General features: G+C 39.0%; 1 protein-coding gene across 1 annotated transcript; it reads left to right on the forward strand.

The window, feature by feature from the left end:
• The first annotated feature begins 350 nt into the window (after nucleotides 1–350).
• On the forward strand, nucleotides 351–16,387 carry LOC130609058 (WD repeat and coiled-coil-containing protein-like). The gene is made up of 3 exons (XM_057427636.1): nucleotides 351–2,302; nucleotides 11,579–11,699; nucleotides 15,913–16,387. The coding sequence occupies exons 1-3, from the start codon at nucleotides 383–385 to the stop codon at nucleotides 16,077–16,079; spliced, it is 2,208 nt and encodes a 735-aa protein (XP_057283619.1). The 5' UTR covers nucleotides 351–382; the 3' UTR covers nucleotides 16,080–16,387.
• Nucleotides 16,388–19,887: the final 3,500 nt, after the last annotated feature.

A 19,887-nucleotide genomic window follows, 5' to 3' on the forward strand; every position in this document is an offset into this window, starting at 1 on the left:
AAGACCTTCATTCTCTGAAGGTCAAGGTATTAGAATGTTATTTTTAAATATACTCCCAGCAGTGAAGAGTTAAAAATAGGCTTCTACGAAAAGGTACAGTAATTGGTTAAACCTGTTAGCCATCACATGAAGATGATAACTCCTCCCAGGAAAAGACATAGCAAAAGCAGCTTTGACATGGATTTATACTTAGAGGACCAGCTGCAGGCTTACTGGGAAGGAGTTCACAATGCAGGCTCTTGGATTATCAGCAGAAAAAACAGCTTGATTCTGGAAGGGAAGGGAAGGAGATATGAGAAAAAATCCCTTGTTGTGATCTGCAAGTGAATTCCACGGATCCTCTACTTTGGAACAACCACCAGTAGACAGAAAGTTTAAAAAGATGGAGCTGGGAAAGGCAAAGCTGCTGAGAACTGGCCTCAATGCTTTGTATCAAGCCATTCACCCTGTGCATGGAATTGCCTGGACAGATGGGAAGCAAGTGATACTGACTGCTTTATACTATCACAAAGGAGAGCTAAAGTTTGGAGACTCAAGTGTTGTTGGTCAATTTGAACATGTTCATGGGCTTTACTGGGGCCCATGTTGCTCGACAGACACCCCAGCTCTGCTTGCTGTTCAGCATAAAAAGCATGTTAGTGTCTGGCAGCTGGGCTACAGCACTGCAGAGAAGAACAAACCCTTGATTTCCCAGACTTGTGAAATTGGTGAGCCGTTTCCACTGCTTTCTCAGGGCTGTGTCTGGCATCCAAAGAAGGAGGTCTTGGCTGTGCTTACGAAAAGAGATGCTTCAGTCTTGCATGCTGTTCGTACTGATAATACTAGAGTTAAGGCAGATATTAAAAGCAGTGGGCTTATCCACTGTGCTTGCTGGACTAAGGATGGTAATCGTTTAGTAGTTGCTATAGGCAGTGCCCTGCATTCCTACATATGGGATGATGCTCAGAAAACTCTAAATACCTGCTCCTTTTGCCCTGTCTTTGACGTGGGAGGTTATATCTGTGCTATAGAAGCCACACTGGATTTCCAAATCGCTGTAGCTACTGAGCTTCCTTTAGACAATATCTATGGTTTGAATGCAGGCATTGCATTTGATGTGCCACCTGGTACAGAAACTGGTTCTTTAATCTCACAGTCTGCTCTGGTGCTTGGTGATGAGGAATACTCCATGGACCTGCGAAGAAAGTCCATAGATTCAGATCGATCAGGTGTTGATTCAGTTGCTTCTTCTTCATCAGGTCCTGTGGATTTAACCCATATCCTTGCAAACCACCGTCGGTCTGATCCCGGTCCTTTCATCACTCTGAAATGCAAAGACTCTGCAATGACAAATGGTCAAGATTCTTCTCACTTGATCTTGGTGACTTTTGAGAGGAAGGTAACCACCACCAGAAAAGTCACCATCCCAGGTATTCCGGTTCCTGATATAATGGCTTTTGACCTGAGAGCTCAGATTGTGGCAGTGGCCTCTAATACTTCTAACATTGTTTTAGTGTATTCAGTAACCTCTTCCTGCATGCCTCATATTCAACAAATCCAGCTGGAAAAAAATGAAAGACCAAAGGGCCTATGTTTTTTGACAGACAAACTCCTATTGATCCTGATTGGCAAGCAGAAGTTCCCTGAGCCTAATCTCATTCCATCTTCAAGTTCAGACAGGTATGTAATGCGTCTGATGATCAAAGAACTGATGCTGGAAGAAGATTCTTCAGCATTACCAGACACTAAACAGAATATGTTCTATAACTTTGAATCCTCTGTTAATATTCCTGGAAAAAGAAAGTTCTTTGAGAATCTTGCTACAGGAGAGCAACCTCAAAGCAGGGAGCTTTTAGTACCAAGAACTACAGTTATTCAATCTCCTAGTGGCAGGAGAAGACTCATTGAAGAAATAAAGAACCCTAGCTATGAGCAGGGCTCTTCATCAAGTGTGAGTGACCTGGATGTAAAAAGGCTCCCAAGTGACCCCTCAGTGGCCTTGGAAACATTGGATGCTGAACCTACCAATCGTTCAGTGTCTATTCTTGGTTTTGGAACACCTACCCAGCTTTCCAATAGACCAGCTTCCCCTAAAGTGCAGCTGAATGTGATCCAAGAAGCATCAAGTTCTCCTAAAAACAACAATTTTTCAAGTGAAAGAGGAATGAGTCACATATCTAGAAATTTAGAGAGACTTTGTGGCAGCTTCAGTGAGTTACAACTGAGTCTTTCTGAAATAAAAGACCTTGCTAAAAATGGGAGGAGGATATCTTTAACCTATCCATGCTCCCAGGAACCACCTGTCGTTCACATCACTTACCAGGTAACTTTTTTGTCAGCTCAAATAAATTGTGATGGGATACAGTTTTAGACCAATCTTGTATTTATTTAGCTTTAAATCAAGAGGATGCAGTTTTATTCTTAACAACCCATGAGAAATGTAACCTGAGTCCAGCATCAAGCTTAATCTGAAATGGTACTGTGTGTCATTGAAACAATAATTCAGGATGATGTGGGTAATTTAAGACTATACTTCACATGGGAGATTTGTGTCTGTTCTTGTTTGATTATGCACAACTGCCTTGGGTGCTTGATTTTGTGTGCACCTATCAAAGACAGAGAATAGAGCCAAACAGTTGCTGATGTACAGAAAGTTTATACGTTCATTCAGTGTAGAGATGAGCCTATGAATAGGGGACTACAGTAGCCCACCAGAAACATAACAAATTCAGACGTGAGCTCAAATCCAAAGTTTGAAGATAACTAGACTCTAGTGAAGACTGAAATACAGTATTGAATCTTCATTTATGGAAAATTTACATGGGCAAGACATGAAGTTGGTCTATTCCTACTTTAATTTCTCACCACTAATCTTCACAGAGCCAGACATGCTCAATTTGTAAAGCATATCACCACTTCAGACTTTTTGGGGAAAAAAATAATCTGTCAATATGCAATTATCATTTAATTAAATAAACAGATGAATGTCAAAATGCCATGTTCCTATCCCACCCTTGTTTTGGCAAAATTCCTACTGTCTTCAGTAAGAATTTCAACTACGGAATGTAGGTTGGGTAATTATTTCTAGCTATTATTCCTAGTATTACTTGCAGTAATACTAACATTATATTGATAATAGTTTTAGTCATGCTGAGGGTGGTGTTATTGTTGCTAAAGCTTTCAGGATGTAGATGCCAATTATAAATGCATTCTTATCTACTGCAACATAAGCAGCACTATGTCAAAGCAATATATTACATTGTGATGATGCTCAAGTATGTACTTCTCAAACAAATTTGACAATTTGACTTCCTTTTACTTTAAAGGAATCCATACAGACATCTAAGTACTCCTCCTTAAACACTCATTAAGGGAATAGTGACTCAATTCATCATATTCATTACGTTTTAGCAAGTGTTTACTTGGCTTTTAAGCAGATTCTACTATCTTAGCTGCTCTGAATAAAAGCAAAGCTTTTGGTCTGTTTTAGTCAATAATTTAACTTGAATACATTATACTAATTCTGGTGAAAGAAGCAACGTCTATTTTAAATAATCCAGGATTTTATTTGCCAAGAAGAAAGGCCTTCTGTTCTCCAGCATGTTCAAATTAATTCTGATATCTTAACATAAATCAAGTTATTTATTTAGCAAGTGGGCCTATCTCTTGGATTTGATTGGATTAACCTTTCCAAAGAGAAGTGTTGTTTTTGACAGGTAGCATTAATCTGAAGTCACTGTGCACATTTGCTTGCACGAGCAGTAAGAGTTCATTATCCTGTTTTTTCCCTTTGAATTAAAAAAAATAATTAGTGCTTCTAAAATACTGCTAGGCTAACTGCATTTAGAAACTAAGACTCTTATGTATCTGAACAGGTTAGTTTCACATTGAGCCAGCAGGAAACACTGCTAGTACCACATTATAGAGACTCAGAAAGAGCCACTTAATGCCTTTCCGACACACACAGCTTTTCTCTGTATGTCTCAACTAATGCCTTGCATAGCTCAGACCCTCTTCTGAAATCTAACAGGATCACAGCATGATGCTAAAAAGTAGTGGAAAATAGACTGATGGCAAAAAGGCCTCCAGACAGACACAGAAATATTTGCTTCATAGGCAGCTAATAATTTTCTCAGAAAATAGTTGTTTTGATTAGTTTGGATTCAGACATCTGAACCTTGTTCCTCCTTCAGGACTTGATTAGGGCTCTGTGAGCTCAGAGACCAGCTGGGCTGTGGGTTCCAGCCAGGCTCTGCGTTCACAGTGCAAAAAGTCAGGAAATAGCTTTATTGCCTTAGGATAGAAATATCAGCCTGTGGAAAACATAAGCTTTAGGAACACTGCAGTCCAGTCAATAATATAGTCATTATCTTTCAGGTTTTTGTGCCAACTGCATGTCTTCCTAAGTGTTTATATAATCCCCAGGACAGCAGAGGCTCAATCTTGACTGAGAAATCTATTGTACTATAAAATATAACGATCACTACTGCATAACCATATTTATGCATTAAAAACATAAAAAGGAAGTTTAAAACATAATAGATAAAAATGTAGTAATAATTAACAGGCAATTATGAACACTGTTGTGTAGAAGCATTATTGATGTGTTTATGTATGTTTCCAGTTCTCCTTAGAAAACCCTAATATAAAGCAGAATGTGTATTGCTTAAGAATTCATAATGTCTGCTCACTAAATAGTCCTCAAAACCTTTGTTTATTCTGTACTGCTAGCCTACCTGTAATTCCTCTGAAGTCACGTGCATGCAGCACTACCAGAATTTGGAGCCCATAGCTATAAAAGAAAAACATGACCACTCACACTTTGGAAATGCCACTGCACTATCACTTGTGTAATAACATTCAACCACAAGAGGTGACTTGATCATTCAACCCTGAAAAGCAAATATTATTGCTCTTTCATCACATACAGACTTGTGATTCAGGATAGTGTGGGAGGGCAGACTGACAAATGCAGTAAAAGGATATTATTTAGAAAAAAAAAACAAGCCCCAAAACAAAGAAGAGATAAGGATCTGTCACAGATTTGTTTCTGTTTCATTTTGCAGAAAGATACTTTTATCATCCTTTTCCCCCAGAAAAGAAACAGCTGCAGAATATTTAAACTAGTCTCATTCAAAAGCTAATTACAGTGGAAATAAAGCCAATCTGGATTTGAAATTAATGACATTTAGGCAAACTCGCCAGGAGGAGTAAGATTCATCTTAATCTGAAGAATATCTTGAAACATTTTGCTCACAAGCAGTATTATGTCAAAAGTCATATGTCACTGAGAGCATATATTGCAGAATTAAACAGGAAACAACTATCTTTTCAGCAATTAGTCACAATGATTTCCTTTTCTTAGCACTCACCAATAATTGTATACAAGTCAATTTATACTTTTATAGCATCTTCATACAATTTACTATGGGAAACTTTATTGCCAAGGTCAGCTATAAAAGAAACAATTTTTCTACACAGAGCTCTGAGATGAATAGAAAGGATCCAAACATATGGCAATAAAGTTCTTCTGATAGAAATACATGAAATAAAGAAGGGGGAAATAAGGGTGGCACAGTAAACGAGCAAAGACCAGGCTGCAATGATCCACTGTAATAAGACCATGAACCCGTCTGAAATACAAGGGGCAATTTTGACTTGGGTTGAGCAATAGAAAGTAACTCATGAAAATGATGCAAGAGAGAGGCGATTTGACTGCTCCCTGGAGTAAGAAACTGGTCAGCCATCCTAAAGTTAGAAGGAAGAGATTTAGGATGACTGTAAAAGAAAGACCTGCAGTAGTCAAGAGAAGGTGTGATTAATGCAGAGGTAACATTGTGTGCAAAGGTTGAGGAATTTGTTAAAAACAAATTCTGATAACAATGTTCTGAGACTGATCAAAAGCAGACAAGCAGGCTTTGTACATGAGACACAGTAACTTTTATTAAAGCAGGGTATTTCTTTGTTGGATATATAGATGCACAAGAAAAGGAATATCATAGAACCGTATCACAAAATGGTTTGTGAAGCGACCTGCAAGGCCATTGAGTTTCAACTCCCCTTTCATGGGCAGGGACACCTTCCACTAGACCAGGTTTCTCAAAGCCCTGTCCAACCTGGCACTGAACACTGCCACGGATGGGGCAACCACGACTTCTCTGGGCAACCTGTGCCAGTGCCTCACCACCCACACACTAAAGAACTTATTCCTAATAGCTAATCTAAATTTACAGTCTTTTAGGTTAAAGCCATTCCCCCTTGTCCTGTCACTCCATGTCCTTATAAAAAGTCCCCCTCCAGATTTCTCATCATGCTCTTTAGGCACTGGAAGCTGTTCTAAGGTCTCCCTGGAGCCTTCTCCAGGCTGAACAAGCCCAGCTCTCTCAGCATGTCTCCGTAGCAGAGGTGCTCCAGCCCTCACAGCATCTTTGTGGCCTCCTTTGGACTTGCTCCAACACATCCACTTCCTTCTTATGCTGGTGCCCCAGAGCTGGATGCAGTACTGCAGGTGGGGTCTCACCAGAGCAAAGTAGAGGGGGAGAATCACCTCCCTTGACCTGCTGGTCACACTTCTTGCAGTGCAGCCCAGCATACAATTGGCTTTCTGGGCTGCAAGAGGACATTGCACACGTAATGTCAAAAATTAATCCAAGTTTTCACACTATACAATGAAAGTAAATAACTGAGTTTAAAAAAACAAAAACAAATCCACACTGAAAACAAGTCATCATGAAAGCACAAGCATGAAGACAAAGGGTATCTTAAAAGACAATCAACCTGAACCAGTAGTTGCAGAACTATCAACAGGGAGCTAAGTGTAGAGAAATCCTGGCATATCACCTGAAATGCCAACGTGCATAAATGCAAACTGCACTGGGATTTAAGCACCCACGAGTACATCAGATCTCTTCCAATGTAGATGTTTTACAGGCTTATGCTTCTCTGACATCTTAATTAGGTTTGCAATTGGAATGTCCCACATAAGGACAAGCTTAGATACTAAGAACTCCGCCAAAATAACATCAGGATCCAGCAAAAATCAATCAGAAATCACAGCCACAGTGGAAATCATGACAGGAAATGCAGAGCATTGTAGGCTGCCAAACCTAATTAATACTACCCATGGCAATGCTGCACAAGGCATAATGAGACACAGTACTTTGAATGTCAAAAATCATGGTTCTCATTCCTCCTCAATTAGCCATCTAACATGGCTTTCCATTGTCCCCTGGACCAGAACCCCATGTCTATTTAGTTTACTAGATCTTTTTCATCCTTCACGATGTATGTGAGGGCAAGGCAAAAGCAAGCTAATGAGTACTAAGGTATCAAAACTGACATCCCACTGAAGCACAACACAAAGAACTGAAATCGAGGGTTTAGGAAAATGAAAACAGAGTTCTGGCACTACAGCACCATTCATCTTACAGTGCAGAGCTGTGAGTGACTACCTGGATACCTTTCCTTTATAGAAGAACAGATTATTGACACAAAGGACATCAAGAATATTTGAAATACCTGTAATACAGTACACTACTAGAAATCATGCCACAGGGGAAATTATTTGTTCAACAACAGAGAATAGGGATTAATAGAAGATATGTAAGATGGTTAAGGAATTAGCTGGAAGGAAGATAGTAGACAATTAAAGTAATATCAAAGAAAATGGAAGAAATTTACTAGTGGATTTTCTCATGATTGATCTTCAAGCTAATCTAAAAGTTTCATTAATGATTTGATGAGATATGCCAACAAAATCTGTGTGTGGCATAAAGTCAGTAGTATTTTCAATAGAGGATCAGGATATCACACCTGTAATTTGATGACTTTAGCATCTAGAATTTAAAAAAAAAAAAGGACTGAAATGAACTAATGTGAAGTGTACAGTGATATATTCCAGGATTAATAGAAGGAATTTCTCCTATAAACTGGATATTCATTAGCTGGAAACAACCATGAATGACAAAAGATTGCATGTGTTAAGTGACTACAAGATGACTATGAATAAAAAATGTGCTTAAGAAAGGAACAAAGCAGTCTGTGGGTACACCGGCAAGGTAAACCCAATAAAGTAATGCCATACTGGGCAACACAGATGTGAGGCCTCACCTTGAAGATGTTTTACATTCCTACATCCACGTGCATGGCACATTAAAACTGCAAAATCCGTTACTTACCCAGAATTAGTAAAACCAATTCTGATTAGTAGCATATTCATATTTACCTCACTGTTTCATCAGTCATTGAATTCAAATTCATGAAGATGATTTTAGCATTCAGACAGGTGTAGGCAGTACATGAGGAAACACAAGATAAATAGTGAGAAAGGTTAAGAGGCAGAACTAGCTGACAGTGGGGCTCAAGAAAGTGACAAAAGACATGTTTATTTATCATGCGGTCTTCTGGTGTACAACATCTAATCCGGGAACCCTTTTTGCCTTAGGAAATTATTTTCTTCTCCAATATATCTGCATTCCAAAACATGAGTTTTGAAAGACAATTTGGCAATGCTGCAATGGTCTGGCTGCTGCCCAGAAGACCCAGATTTATAGACATAAATTCTAATCTGTCATGATCAGAATTTATAAGCTATAAATTCTGATCAAGGGGCAGGCTGACATGGGTGAAGGAAAAACAATTATTGAATCGGTGGTTTCTTTCTGTTGGATTTTGTTGAGGGAGAGTTGTACTTCGCATACTGCAGCAAGCTGGCTAAAGAACTTAATCTGAAAATATCCTCTCACATAAGTGGAAATCTGTTTGTTTTCTCTGTGATTAATATGCTCTTAGTCTACCAATAAACTTTGGTTTAGGATAAAACAACTAAGGGATTTTAACGTGAGAATTGCAAGCCCTCTGGCTCCTACTGGACATAAACAGCAACAAAGCAAAACCATCACATATTTTGGGAAGACATGGATTAAAAGTAGATTTGACTAGAAAATTGTCTTTGGTTTAAGGCATGAAAATAGGAAGTACTAAGGTGAGATTTTATTTGTATTTATAACTGTCACAAATTACTTCCATGACCTTGCGTAAATCTCTTAATCTTCCTGTGTAATGGTTTGATCATCTGTAAAAAGGGAATACTAACAGTTACCTGCCTCTCAAAAACAGACGAGTTTAAATCAGTTAACCCATGTTATGATGTTTGTGAACATATTCCTCAAAGATAAGGCATGTTATCATCATTTAAACTAAACATTAAAGGCATGTTATCATCACTTAAACTAAAAAAGACAAAATAATTAGAGGATTAAAACAGAGAAAGATTCTTGACTTGACAGAATTTGCCAGCAGACAAAAATAAATGTAAAGATGATTACATTTATCATCATAAACAGAAGCATATGACAAAGACAGAGAGAATAACTAATATGAATGCTCACGAGTGATGAAAGAAACAACTCCGAAACTTAAGCTTTGTACTTGAGAAAATGCTTAGGATTAAAAAAATATATGCATTTAGTTCTGCATATACAAAACTATCTTCCACTTCCAATGGCTGTTCCAATAACTTGCAAGGCTAACTAGGAAATGTACTAGAACAAATCATCCTTAGTATAGATTTCCATTTAAGTGATTTCAAGTCAACAGAGGCAGATATAGATTGTCTTCTTGTTAATTTTGAGTTAAAGCATATCTACATGAAAAAGTGAACCACTTGGGTCAAGACAATGTACTTGTATTCCTTACAGCCCACCTTTTACTGTAATTTATTAATTGAAGTACAAGTTTCAACCTGATTTCAGGAAAATGTAGTAGTTGTTACTGCTGAACATGTAGTTTTGAGCCCATTGAGTTTTAAGTGCATTTAGATTCTATAGAATATACTACTATATAATTTGAAGAGACGTAAAAATGACAAAGAAATTCTGTTATATAGTTACAGCTGTAATAAAAAGTTACTATAGGTTTATGACAACAAAAAAATACACTTCATTGATGAATTCCTTATTAATTACGCAGCAACTAATTTCTGGTTGTTTCAAATGGGGAAAGGGATGAGAAGACCTTTGAAAGCTGGGAAGCTTACACTTTTAACAGAAATATATCCGTACAGTTCTGACATCTTCAGTCAATCCTAATACATAAATAAATAACCATCCATAGTCTAGCTGCACGGCCAATTTATTAGAGAAGGGGGAAAAAAATACTTTTGCATGAGGTTGGCAGACATTCGCATTTACAGAATCCAGTGTGGCACACGTATTATGTACAGAAAAAGGAAAGTGATCGATCTAGAAAGGTTGTTACACATTACATGGCAGAAAAAAGGCACACTCACTGAGAGAGTGAATTAGTCAAAAGACAGCACAATTAGAAAAAAGATAAGCATTAAAAAAGACATTTACTTAGTCAAAGGTTAGATTATTCTGCACAGAAATAGATGATGTCGTGAATTCATTCAGCATTTTGTATAGCAAGGAAGGACATGAAATAGACACAGAAAAGGCAGGACTAAAACAGGAGTTAGAATAGATGACATCTTCTCAATCCATTCTAAAATGTTAACTTGAATCCCTTCTGAATGTGCAAAACAGAAAGGTCTAGGAGATGGGATAAGTAAAACTGTTAATTCAAAGAACAAATAAAATCTGTTAAATCTGGGTTTATTGCAAACATAAGAGTTGCCAAAGGAATAAAAACCAAACCATAACACATGGGAACCACACAGGTGGTAATTATGGAGAGGAAAGAACAAAATGAAATTCAGAGGACAAAGTATAACAAGATTATCCAGAAGAAAATGTCCAATTCACATATATTTTATAATGGCATTGAGTCTCTGGAAAATTTTAATGCTAAAACAACTTTCAAATGATAGCCGATAGGAAAATCTCAATGCAAATATTTATCTACTCCATAATCACATTAGCTCAACCATTTTGTGGTCCTTGCACTTTGCAGTAATCAGAATGATGGAACATGAGGTTATCGATTCTCAAGGCCAGCTAAACATCATGAAGCACCTTTGTATGTGTGTGTTCTTTTAGTGAATGGCAGAGCAAATTCCAGGGCTGTAAATCCATACATTCCCTCTCTCTCAAAGAAAGTCACAGGATTCCCAAGCTGCTTTGTTATGACAGATTTTTGGAGAGACTGTTGCTATGCCCAGTCTCTCTGCAATTCTCTCTGTGCCAGAACTGAGGGGTGAAATAGCTGATCAGCGACTATCAAACCCACCCACACATACAACTGAAACTGAGCAGATTACTCATTTGCTTTGGTAGCATCTTGGACAACTTCATTCCAGGCATCATGTATTTCCTTCCACTGAACTGACTCTTCAGGCAGAAAGGGCCCACGGCCACATACATACATGAACCGATACATGACATACAGGGCTGATGTAATTTTGAGCTGCATAAGTGCAGAAAGCAAAGAGTCGTATTCCTCTTCACCTGGGACTAAGAGTTTGTGCTTAGAATTTCACTGCAGGATGGTGTCATCTATAAATTGTAGCAAACATAGACAAGGAAAAAAACAAATTGCTAAAGAACCAAAAGGAGTAAGGGCAGAGGAATGGTTAAAAGAACTCAGGCACAATGTCTAAGCCTTTAACAAGATCTTTTCTTTTACATCCATGCATTTGAAGAAAAGTTTTTCAAATGGAGCAGTTTCTGAAGAAACAAAAGATGTTCTCCTCTGTGATGGCAAGATCCCTTTGAATTTAGTCCAGCAGCTGTTTGATCTGCCTGTTATTGAAATGAAGCACGGTATGTTCTTTTTATTTCTGGTATCTGCTTTCACCTGGGATTTTTAATGTAAAGGGCATTTATGGTAGAATAATAACCCCATGCTGTAATAAACTGAGATAGCTAATATTTTTTGATAAGTGTGTGTTTTCCTTTGCCTGAAATATGGCAGAGTGTCTTGAAATCACTTAAATGCTAAGTAACTGCAGAACTACCCATTATCAGAATAATACGTTAGAGGAAGGCTGAGAAAATAATCAGTATGCTGTGTTACCTAGAAATAGAAATGCTGCCTTGACACCTTTTGGCATTTTGCTTTGCCCATCTTTACAAGCATGTTCCAGATCTGACAACAGAATTACCTTGTCACTGTATTCTCACATATGCTACCTTCTCAGCAACACACATACTGTTATTTTTTAGCCATTTCTGTACAATGCTTCAGGTGGCTTTCCTCATCAGGGTCTAAGTATATTATGATCTTACGGTACATAGTAGCTGGCTATAATTATGATCTCCTTTCAAGGTTTCCACACTGACAGATCCATAAATTACTCTGTCTCATCCCTTGCCTTAGCCCCTGACAGGCTGAGACACATTGGCTTAATCAGTATACTCTGTCTTATGAGAAATGAATTGAACAGTTGGTGAAAGCAACCAGGCATAAATAAAGGCTGGGTGAAGACTGGAGTGAAAGCAGCCCTGAGGAGAAGGACCTGGGGGTGCTGGTGGATGAGAAGTGCAACATGACCTGGCAATGGGCACCTGAAGCCCAGAAAGCCAACCATAGGCTGGGGTGCACCAGAAGTGTGACCATCAGGTCAAAGGAGGTGATTCTCCCCCTCTACTCCACTCTGGTGAGACCCCACTTGCAGCTCTGGGGACCCCAATGTGGGAAGGGCTTGGACCTGTTGGAGCAAGGCCAGAGGAGATCACGAAGATGCTCAGAGGGCTGGAGCACCTCTGCTATGGAGACAGGCTGTGAGAAGGCTCCAGGGAGACCTTAGAGCAGCTTCCAGTGCCTAAAGGGGCTGACATAAAATACAAAGAGGAACTTTACACAAGGGCCTGTCGGACAAGACAAGGGGGAATGGCTTTAACCTGACAGAGGGGAGATTCAGAATAGATATTAGGAAGTTTTTCCCGCTGAGGGTGGTGAGGCTAAGCTGTGGCTGCCCCGTCCCTGTCAGTGTTCAAGGCCAGGTTGGACAGGGCTTGGAGCAACCTGGTCTAGTGTGAGGGGTCCTTGCCCATGGCAGGGGGGGGTGGAACGGGATGATCTTGCAGGTCCCTTCCAACCCAAACCATTTTGTGATTCAATGATTCTACGAAGAAAGAAAAAAAAAAGAAAAAAGAAAAAAGTAATATTCTAAGCTGTAGTTTTCTAACTAGTAACAGTTACATACCAGACTTTGAAATAACAGGCTTACTGGTGAAAAAGAAACCAGGCCTGGGACGTTACTGGTGCTGGCATATTCGACAGTTGGAAGAAAGAAATGCAAAATACACACTATTCTGCCATTCAGATTCTGTTTATCTCCTTGTTGATGAAACCACAAGGCTGAAGGAAAGGGGCTACAGCTACAGTACAGATCAGGGGAGCTGCCTTTATTTAAGACACATTTGGCCATTTCAGTTTTCCCCAGGCTTACAGCAGTTTCAGAGAGTTGCTCCAGAAGATAAGGATATGCAGGGTTTGTATTTTTGTCAGCATTCTCTCTCACCTGTACAGTGCAGTGGAGGCATATATGAAAAACTCTGCTTGCTCTTGAGGCCTGAGACGTTTCCCAGCAGGCTCCTGAAATAACACGGTGCAGCTTTGCAGGGCAAGGAGGATACTGTTTTTGGCCTGTACTTCCAGCTCTTGATTTTGGAAACAAATGCCCATAATGAAAAAAAGAGGCTTAGATTTTGGTATGAAGATAATATGGGCCTGAGAAAACCTATATTCAGCTCTACAGAACAGTTGAATATGTAATACTTAATTAGCACAGCATCACTTCTCAATTTCATGCGTTAGACTTTAGAAACACCAAAAACACAGCGTCTCAGAATCATCATAAATTGTCTCTCTTTATGTTCAATGGGGTGCTTGGCTTTTCTGAAATTGAATCTGTTGACAGCAAGAGGAAAAACTGAAACAAGAATCTTTCTACAACTCACCAAAATCTTGCAAAATTACCAGGTTTGGACAGAAGCAGTTTATGTAGCTCTTACTCAGTTCTGACCAGTAAAGGTTTATGTTTCTAAATTTTTCCTTTGCCACAAGGCATGAATATTAAATGTGAAGTTTAAAAATACCATTCCCATCCTTTAATACTATATAATTAAAGGGGATGTAATGAAAAGTGTGCTCATATTACAGTGACAGCCTGGCATTTTTTACTTTGAATAAACACTTAAACTTGAATATACTGGGGGAAAAATGTTCACAGCTGTAGGCCAAATTAATATCCGCAGCAAGGCTATGAAGATCATTAGAGTTACACAAGCAATGAACGTGGCCTCACTGTTTGCACTCTAAGCCCAGGACTGTAATGCCATTACCTGTACTAAATGCAGCCTGACATATAGTGCCCTGCTATTAGCACACAGAAGTCTCTCTTTTCAGCAGGGTGTCATCATAATAATTGTCCATAGCAAAGGGGTATTACATTCCATACAGGGTTTTTCCACCCTTTAAATATTTTGTGGGATATCATTCAAAGCAAGTGTTATCAACAACACAGAGAACTCAAAATAGTTCAACAGATGAAAAGAAAAAGTCCCAAGAGTTTGACAAAAATGCTTTATACATTTGACCAAGAATGCAACCATCAGTTTGGACAGCAGGATTTTCACTTTTAGGCCCGTAGCTTACAGAATCTGAAGTCTGTCCAGAATTAGAAAGAAAGAATTAAGAGTAGAAGATTAAAGACTCATGGTTTGGAATGACAATCTTCTTATGATATAACAGGTGACAAGACAACACGCAATAGAGTAGCAGCCTGGAAAAGTGCTTTGTTAATAGCATAAGGAAGGGAGATTTGTCTCATGCAGGAACATGCTTTGTCATGACTGACAAAATTAAGCACAGTTCCCCTGGATTTTCTACAGTTCCTTTTTTTCACACTCCTTTTCAAAACACAGCTTTATCTCCCCAAATATAAAATTTCAATAACAGAACGTATCAGGGCTTTCTCTGCCTCATACTCCAGTTAATGCCTCTGCTCTGTAAGGACTGGATCACAGGCATCATACAAGAACGCATCATACAAAGGCTCCCACAATGCTTTTCAGTTGCCACAGATTTTTTTTCTTTTTCATAAAATGTCAAACTGAAAACAAAGCCAAATAGAGAATTCACTATTTTATATAAGAACTGCAATATCCAGTCCAAAAAGAAACAGATGGATCACTAGAAAAAAATACACAGTACATATAGCTTCATTTTCAAGCTGACTTGCAAAGAAAGTAAAAAAGCAAGGGCAGGAAAGGTTTGTTTTCTGCTTCTATGCAATACATAAAGTGAACTTCAATGATTTTGATGTCTTTGGTTTCTAATCTTGCCTCTTTTTAACTTCAGGAAAGAAAAAGATTGAAAACATCATTCAGATTTTGTTCATTCTCTTTAAGAGAAGTTTTGATAAATAATAAATTTTATTATATCAGCTTTTGTAAATCATGACATCTTTTGTAAATCTTCAAAGTGTAACTTCCTTCCATTTGCCATATGAATTTGAAAACACTGAACAATCTTGGCTTGACAGTAAAGGAGATGGAAACCCCTACTTTCTTCTAGAACAAATACAGCACAATCATTTCTTTGCCAACTTTTCCAGTTTTTATGATCTCTTCATCATTGGGGTAGAGCAGATGAGCAAAATGGATAAGCAGAAGTAGACATCAGTAGAATAAAAGTCAGCATAGAAAGGCTGGCTGAGTTTTCAGAAAATGGAGATACTTACTGTTCATCAGAACAAGCAAGGATGCACCTTGTTTTTCAACCTAATTTAAATAAGGGACAAAATGCCTCAAACCTTTCAAGACGTTTCATTTAGCCTCTCTTTGCATTTACATGAAGGTGTGTTCAGCATGGATTGTCAGACCTTAATGTCATTAGCGTAATAAGGCTTTAGTGCACAAAAAGACAGGCTGCCCTGCTCGCATGCTGGCTGGCTTTTTAAAACGTGCTTGTACATTTTATGTAACCAGAGCAGTGCACTCATGTTCTTTTTTTGCTTATTTTTTGTAGGCTCTTCTTGGATTGTTCTCACTGCAGACAAGGATGGCTTTGTGCCATTAATATTCAAAGCAGCACAAGAGATAATCATAAGGGATGGAACTGACAGTTCAGAAGTCTGCGGAGATCACTCCTACAAAAAAAGCATTTCAAGTCGACCACCAAGCAGAGTGACATAATTTCTGAACAAAGACAGCTAATGACCTTCTTGTCTACTATGATACAGAGACATTCCGCAATGTCAGAAACTGAGTGACTAGGAAGCTGTCTTCAATACTGTCAATTTATTTTAACTAAAATCCATGGCATGGTTACACTATAGCTAAATCCTAGGGTTGGCTGGACCCTCATGATTTCTTGTGAAGGATGAGACCTAGAGTGAAGTTTACCACAGCTGTGGTCACTAATGGCTGCCAGTGAACTGAAGCAAAGAGACTAGCCTCTACTTTAGTTGTGGTCAGGATGTTCTTGGAGAAACTATATTACGCTAAAAATCACACAGGAACAACAAATCTAGCTAATACAGGTGCATGGTCCACACAAAAGCTGAAGAAAATACAACTAAAGAGTATTTATATTCATTAAGGAAAACTAGGAAAGGAAAAAAAAAAAAAGAAAACTGCTTCAGGCTCTCTGCTCTGTTCCAGCTGGATCCCATGGAAACCTGCAACTTTCCAGAGATGCTTCATTTTTGTATGAAAATGTTCAATTACTAAAAAGGCTGCATCAGTGTCTCCTGTCAGTGTCTTACACAGTACATAGATTTATATATGCACACAGAAAAGAAAATACCTTACAACATAAATTAAAGTTCAATGACATTAAACATAAATTTCATTTGGCTGAACACAGGTGTCTACAATTGAACTTGTCATCCAGGCTCCTGCATGATCAGTCAAAAAAACAAAAGCACTTCTACAGCAGATTACTAATGCCCTAACATACATTTCTAAAACTGATTGTGGTGAACCATTTCTAGTAAGTAAATAAGTAAATAAGTGCCTATTCCTTGCCACTGACTGCAAAAGCAAGCTGAGGTAACTAGTTTAAACACATTTACGTTTAGTCAGATTAACCCCATGCTCAGAGACAAGAGGAAACACAGATACAACCAAGAAGCAGGCAGACAGATTTGTGAAAATGAAACTATCACGATTATTGTGACAGAAAAATGCATGAGGGAAGAAGTGTGACCAGCAGGTTGAGGGAGATGACTCTCCCCTTCCACTCTGCTCTCATGAGACCCCACCCACAGTACTGTGTTTAGCCCCAACCTAAGAAGGATGTGGAGCTGTTGGAGCAAGTCCAGAGGAGGCCACAAAGATGCTGTGAGGGCTGGAGCACCTCTGCTATGGAGGCAGGCTGAGAGAGCTGGAGAAGGGAAGGCTCCAGGGAGACCTCAGAGCACCCTCAGAGGGCCAACAAGAAACCTGGAGAGAGACATCTTACAAGGGCATGTAGGGACAGGACAAGGAGAACAGCTTTAAACTGAAAGAGGGGAGATTTAGATTAGATATTAGGAAGAAATTCTTCCCTGTGAGGGTGGTGAGGCTCTGGCACAGGCTGCCCAGAGGAGCTGTGGCTGCCCCAACCCTGGCAGTGTTCAAGGCCAGGCTGGACAGGACTTTGATCAACTTGGTCTAGTGAAAGGCGTCCCTGCTCATGGAAGGGGGGTTGGAACCGAATGGTATTGAAAGTTCCTTCCAACTCAAACCATTCTGTGACTCTATGATTCTCTGAAGAACTGAATGAACTCCTTAACTTTTCATCCTCTAAATGGAAAGAGATGGATAAAGTGTAATGAGCAGCCGTGGGTGTGCAGCCTAGCATTTTGTATTGCTGGACAGGCCCCAACAGAAACCATGGAAAGGCATGACTGCTTCACCCTATATGCTCAGGGAAACATAAAAGGGATGAGACTTATGTAAGCTACTATTAAGACTTATTTTCCATACTGTATATTTTGGATCTTCTTAATACTCTCAGACAGTCTTTTATCTCCTGCCTGGGAACCATGGCAAACCTTTTTATAGAGCACAGATATGCTAAAATTCAGTTACAATACTTCACCCAGTATGAAGGCTCAATCAAGAAGGTGGTTTGAAGGCACTGAATGGGTTTGGAGGTTTGGCGTTACTGCCATTCCAGGGTACAGCCAAAAATCTCATGAGGAACAGTTTCAATTCACTGAATTATAAAATGTCCTTCTCATGCAAGTGTCCTCCCAGAGGCTAAGGAATCATCATTCTATACCACCTATAACCACAGGTATGCAATGTAGCTGGGTATATTTGTACTACCTTGTTCAAAAAGGCCTTTCTAAGAAGCCTTGAGGAGTATTCCTGTTTGAAAACCAAAAAAATAAACCAAACCTGACCTTTTAACTATTAAATGCATCTATTACTTTACAGTTATTTTGTTAACTGGATTTCCAGCTACTTAGCATTAAAACTGGTTTCAAAAAGTATTTCTATTATTACTGCTTTAAAAAATTTGGGTTAAGTCACACTTTTCCTCACAGAAATCAGCAGAAATCATGGAAACCAAGGAAGTAACACACAGGTTCACAAACTTAGTATAGTCAGGGAAGGCATTATCAGGTTTCAAAATGACATAGTACATTTTGAAGCAGAAGATGTTTCCAACCCTGCAAATACACTTGAACATCATCCTTGTGTCTCACAACAGTGTACGGTATTTACAATGCTTATGCTAAATAAAACTTGATTAACTAAAATGATGGAAGGATATATTTTAGAGGACTGCTTGGGCTCAACTAAAGAAAATACTAAAAGAAATTTTTCTCACAAATATTATCTTATGTGGGTGGTAGTACCACAGTTCGGTCCACTTGAAATGAGGCTAATGAAACACAAGAAATACAGTATATGGAACGTTCCTGCACTCTAAACATATGAATTTGAGGAAAAATTGGCTGATAACATACTAACACACCTCTGTTTGTACAGCAGAGTTTCTCTGAGTTCATTATATATATACATTATTCATAAGGACCTCCTTGTTGCTAGAGGAATACTAACATTCCACTTCATGTCATCTTCGTGCCTTTGTGCTGTTGCAACAGCCAAAAGGGAAACTACGAGAAGGTGAAAATCTTAACTAGCAGAGATCGGCAAATGTCTACACATCAAAGATGCTTCACAACTTGTAATTATCACTAGACATCATTGTCACTCTGTCTTCTGTAAATCTGAATGTTGAGATCAGGAGTGAAAGGAGCGTCTCTGAATCAGTTTGGCTTGGTTTGGTTTGGCGGCGATAAAAAGAAGCAAATAAACTTTTAGATTACAAAGCAATTAGTTTCAGGGAATAACTGGCTGTAAAATTTAAAAACTTAGTTCTGTGATGCTTAATGAACTTTTGGATTTGTTATACTTTGAGTAACATTGTTTTCCCCTGCTGTATGATTCCAGGGTTATTGACCCTAAGTAAAAAACTGTATCTGCCTGAAGGTGCTATCAGCACTCAGCACAATTAGTCTGGTAACAAATGGGGACCCCAGTTCATTTGTTGGATGGTTAAAATTTTTTAGGAAGGCTGAGGGAAATTATACCATATACTGTGGCAGGGGGGGTTGAACTAGAATATCTTTAAGGTCCCTTCCAACCCGAAACATTCTGTGACTCTACTATGATTCTATGATTAATTAAAACCATATAATGTTAAAGAATAGCACTGCCCTCCCATTTGAACACACTATTATGTGCATTTACTTGTGTCCTGGGTTCAGCAGTAGCAGTCAATTTTCTCCTTCTTGGTAGCTGGTGCAGTGCTGTGTTTTGACTTCCAGCCTGGGAACAGTGCTGATAACAATGATGTTTTGGTTTGGTCAAGGACTTTGTGAGCCTCATGCTCTGCCAGGGAGGAGTGGAAGCTGGGAGGAAGCAGAGAGAGGACACCTGACCCAGGCTAGCCAAAGAGGTATTCCATACCACAGCACATCATGCCCGGGGGGGTAACTGGGAG

This window comes from Pezoporus wallicus, unplaced genomic scaffold (assembly GCF_028554395.1).
Source record: "Pezoporus wallicus isolate ANWC-B61680 ecotype Strahan unplaced genomic scaffold, APGP_CSIRO_Pwel_v1 contig_6464, whole genome shotgun sequence".
NCBI classification, from domain to species: domain Eukaryota; kingdom Metazoa; phylum Chordata; class Aves; order Psittaciformes; family Psittacidae; genus Pezoporus; species Pezoporus wallicus.

What these genes read in the sequence shown, in the direction of transcription:
- LOC130609058 (XM_057427636.1), top strand. Translation starts at nt 383, where the DNA reads ATGGAGCTGGGAAAGGCAAAGCTGCTGAGAACTGGCCTCAATGCTTTG. An exon ending in TCGTTCACATCACTTACCAG is followed by an intron (nt 2,303 to 11,578) that starts GTAACTTTTTTG and finishes ATGCATTTGAAG; the next exon opens with AAAAGTTTTTCAAATGGAGC. An exon ending in TGTTATTGAAATGAAGCACG is followed by an intron (nt 11,700 to 15,912) that starts GTATGTTCTTTT and finishes TATTTTTTGTAG; the next exon opens with GCTCTTCTTGGATTGTTCTC.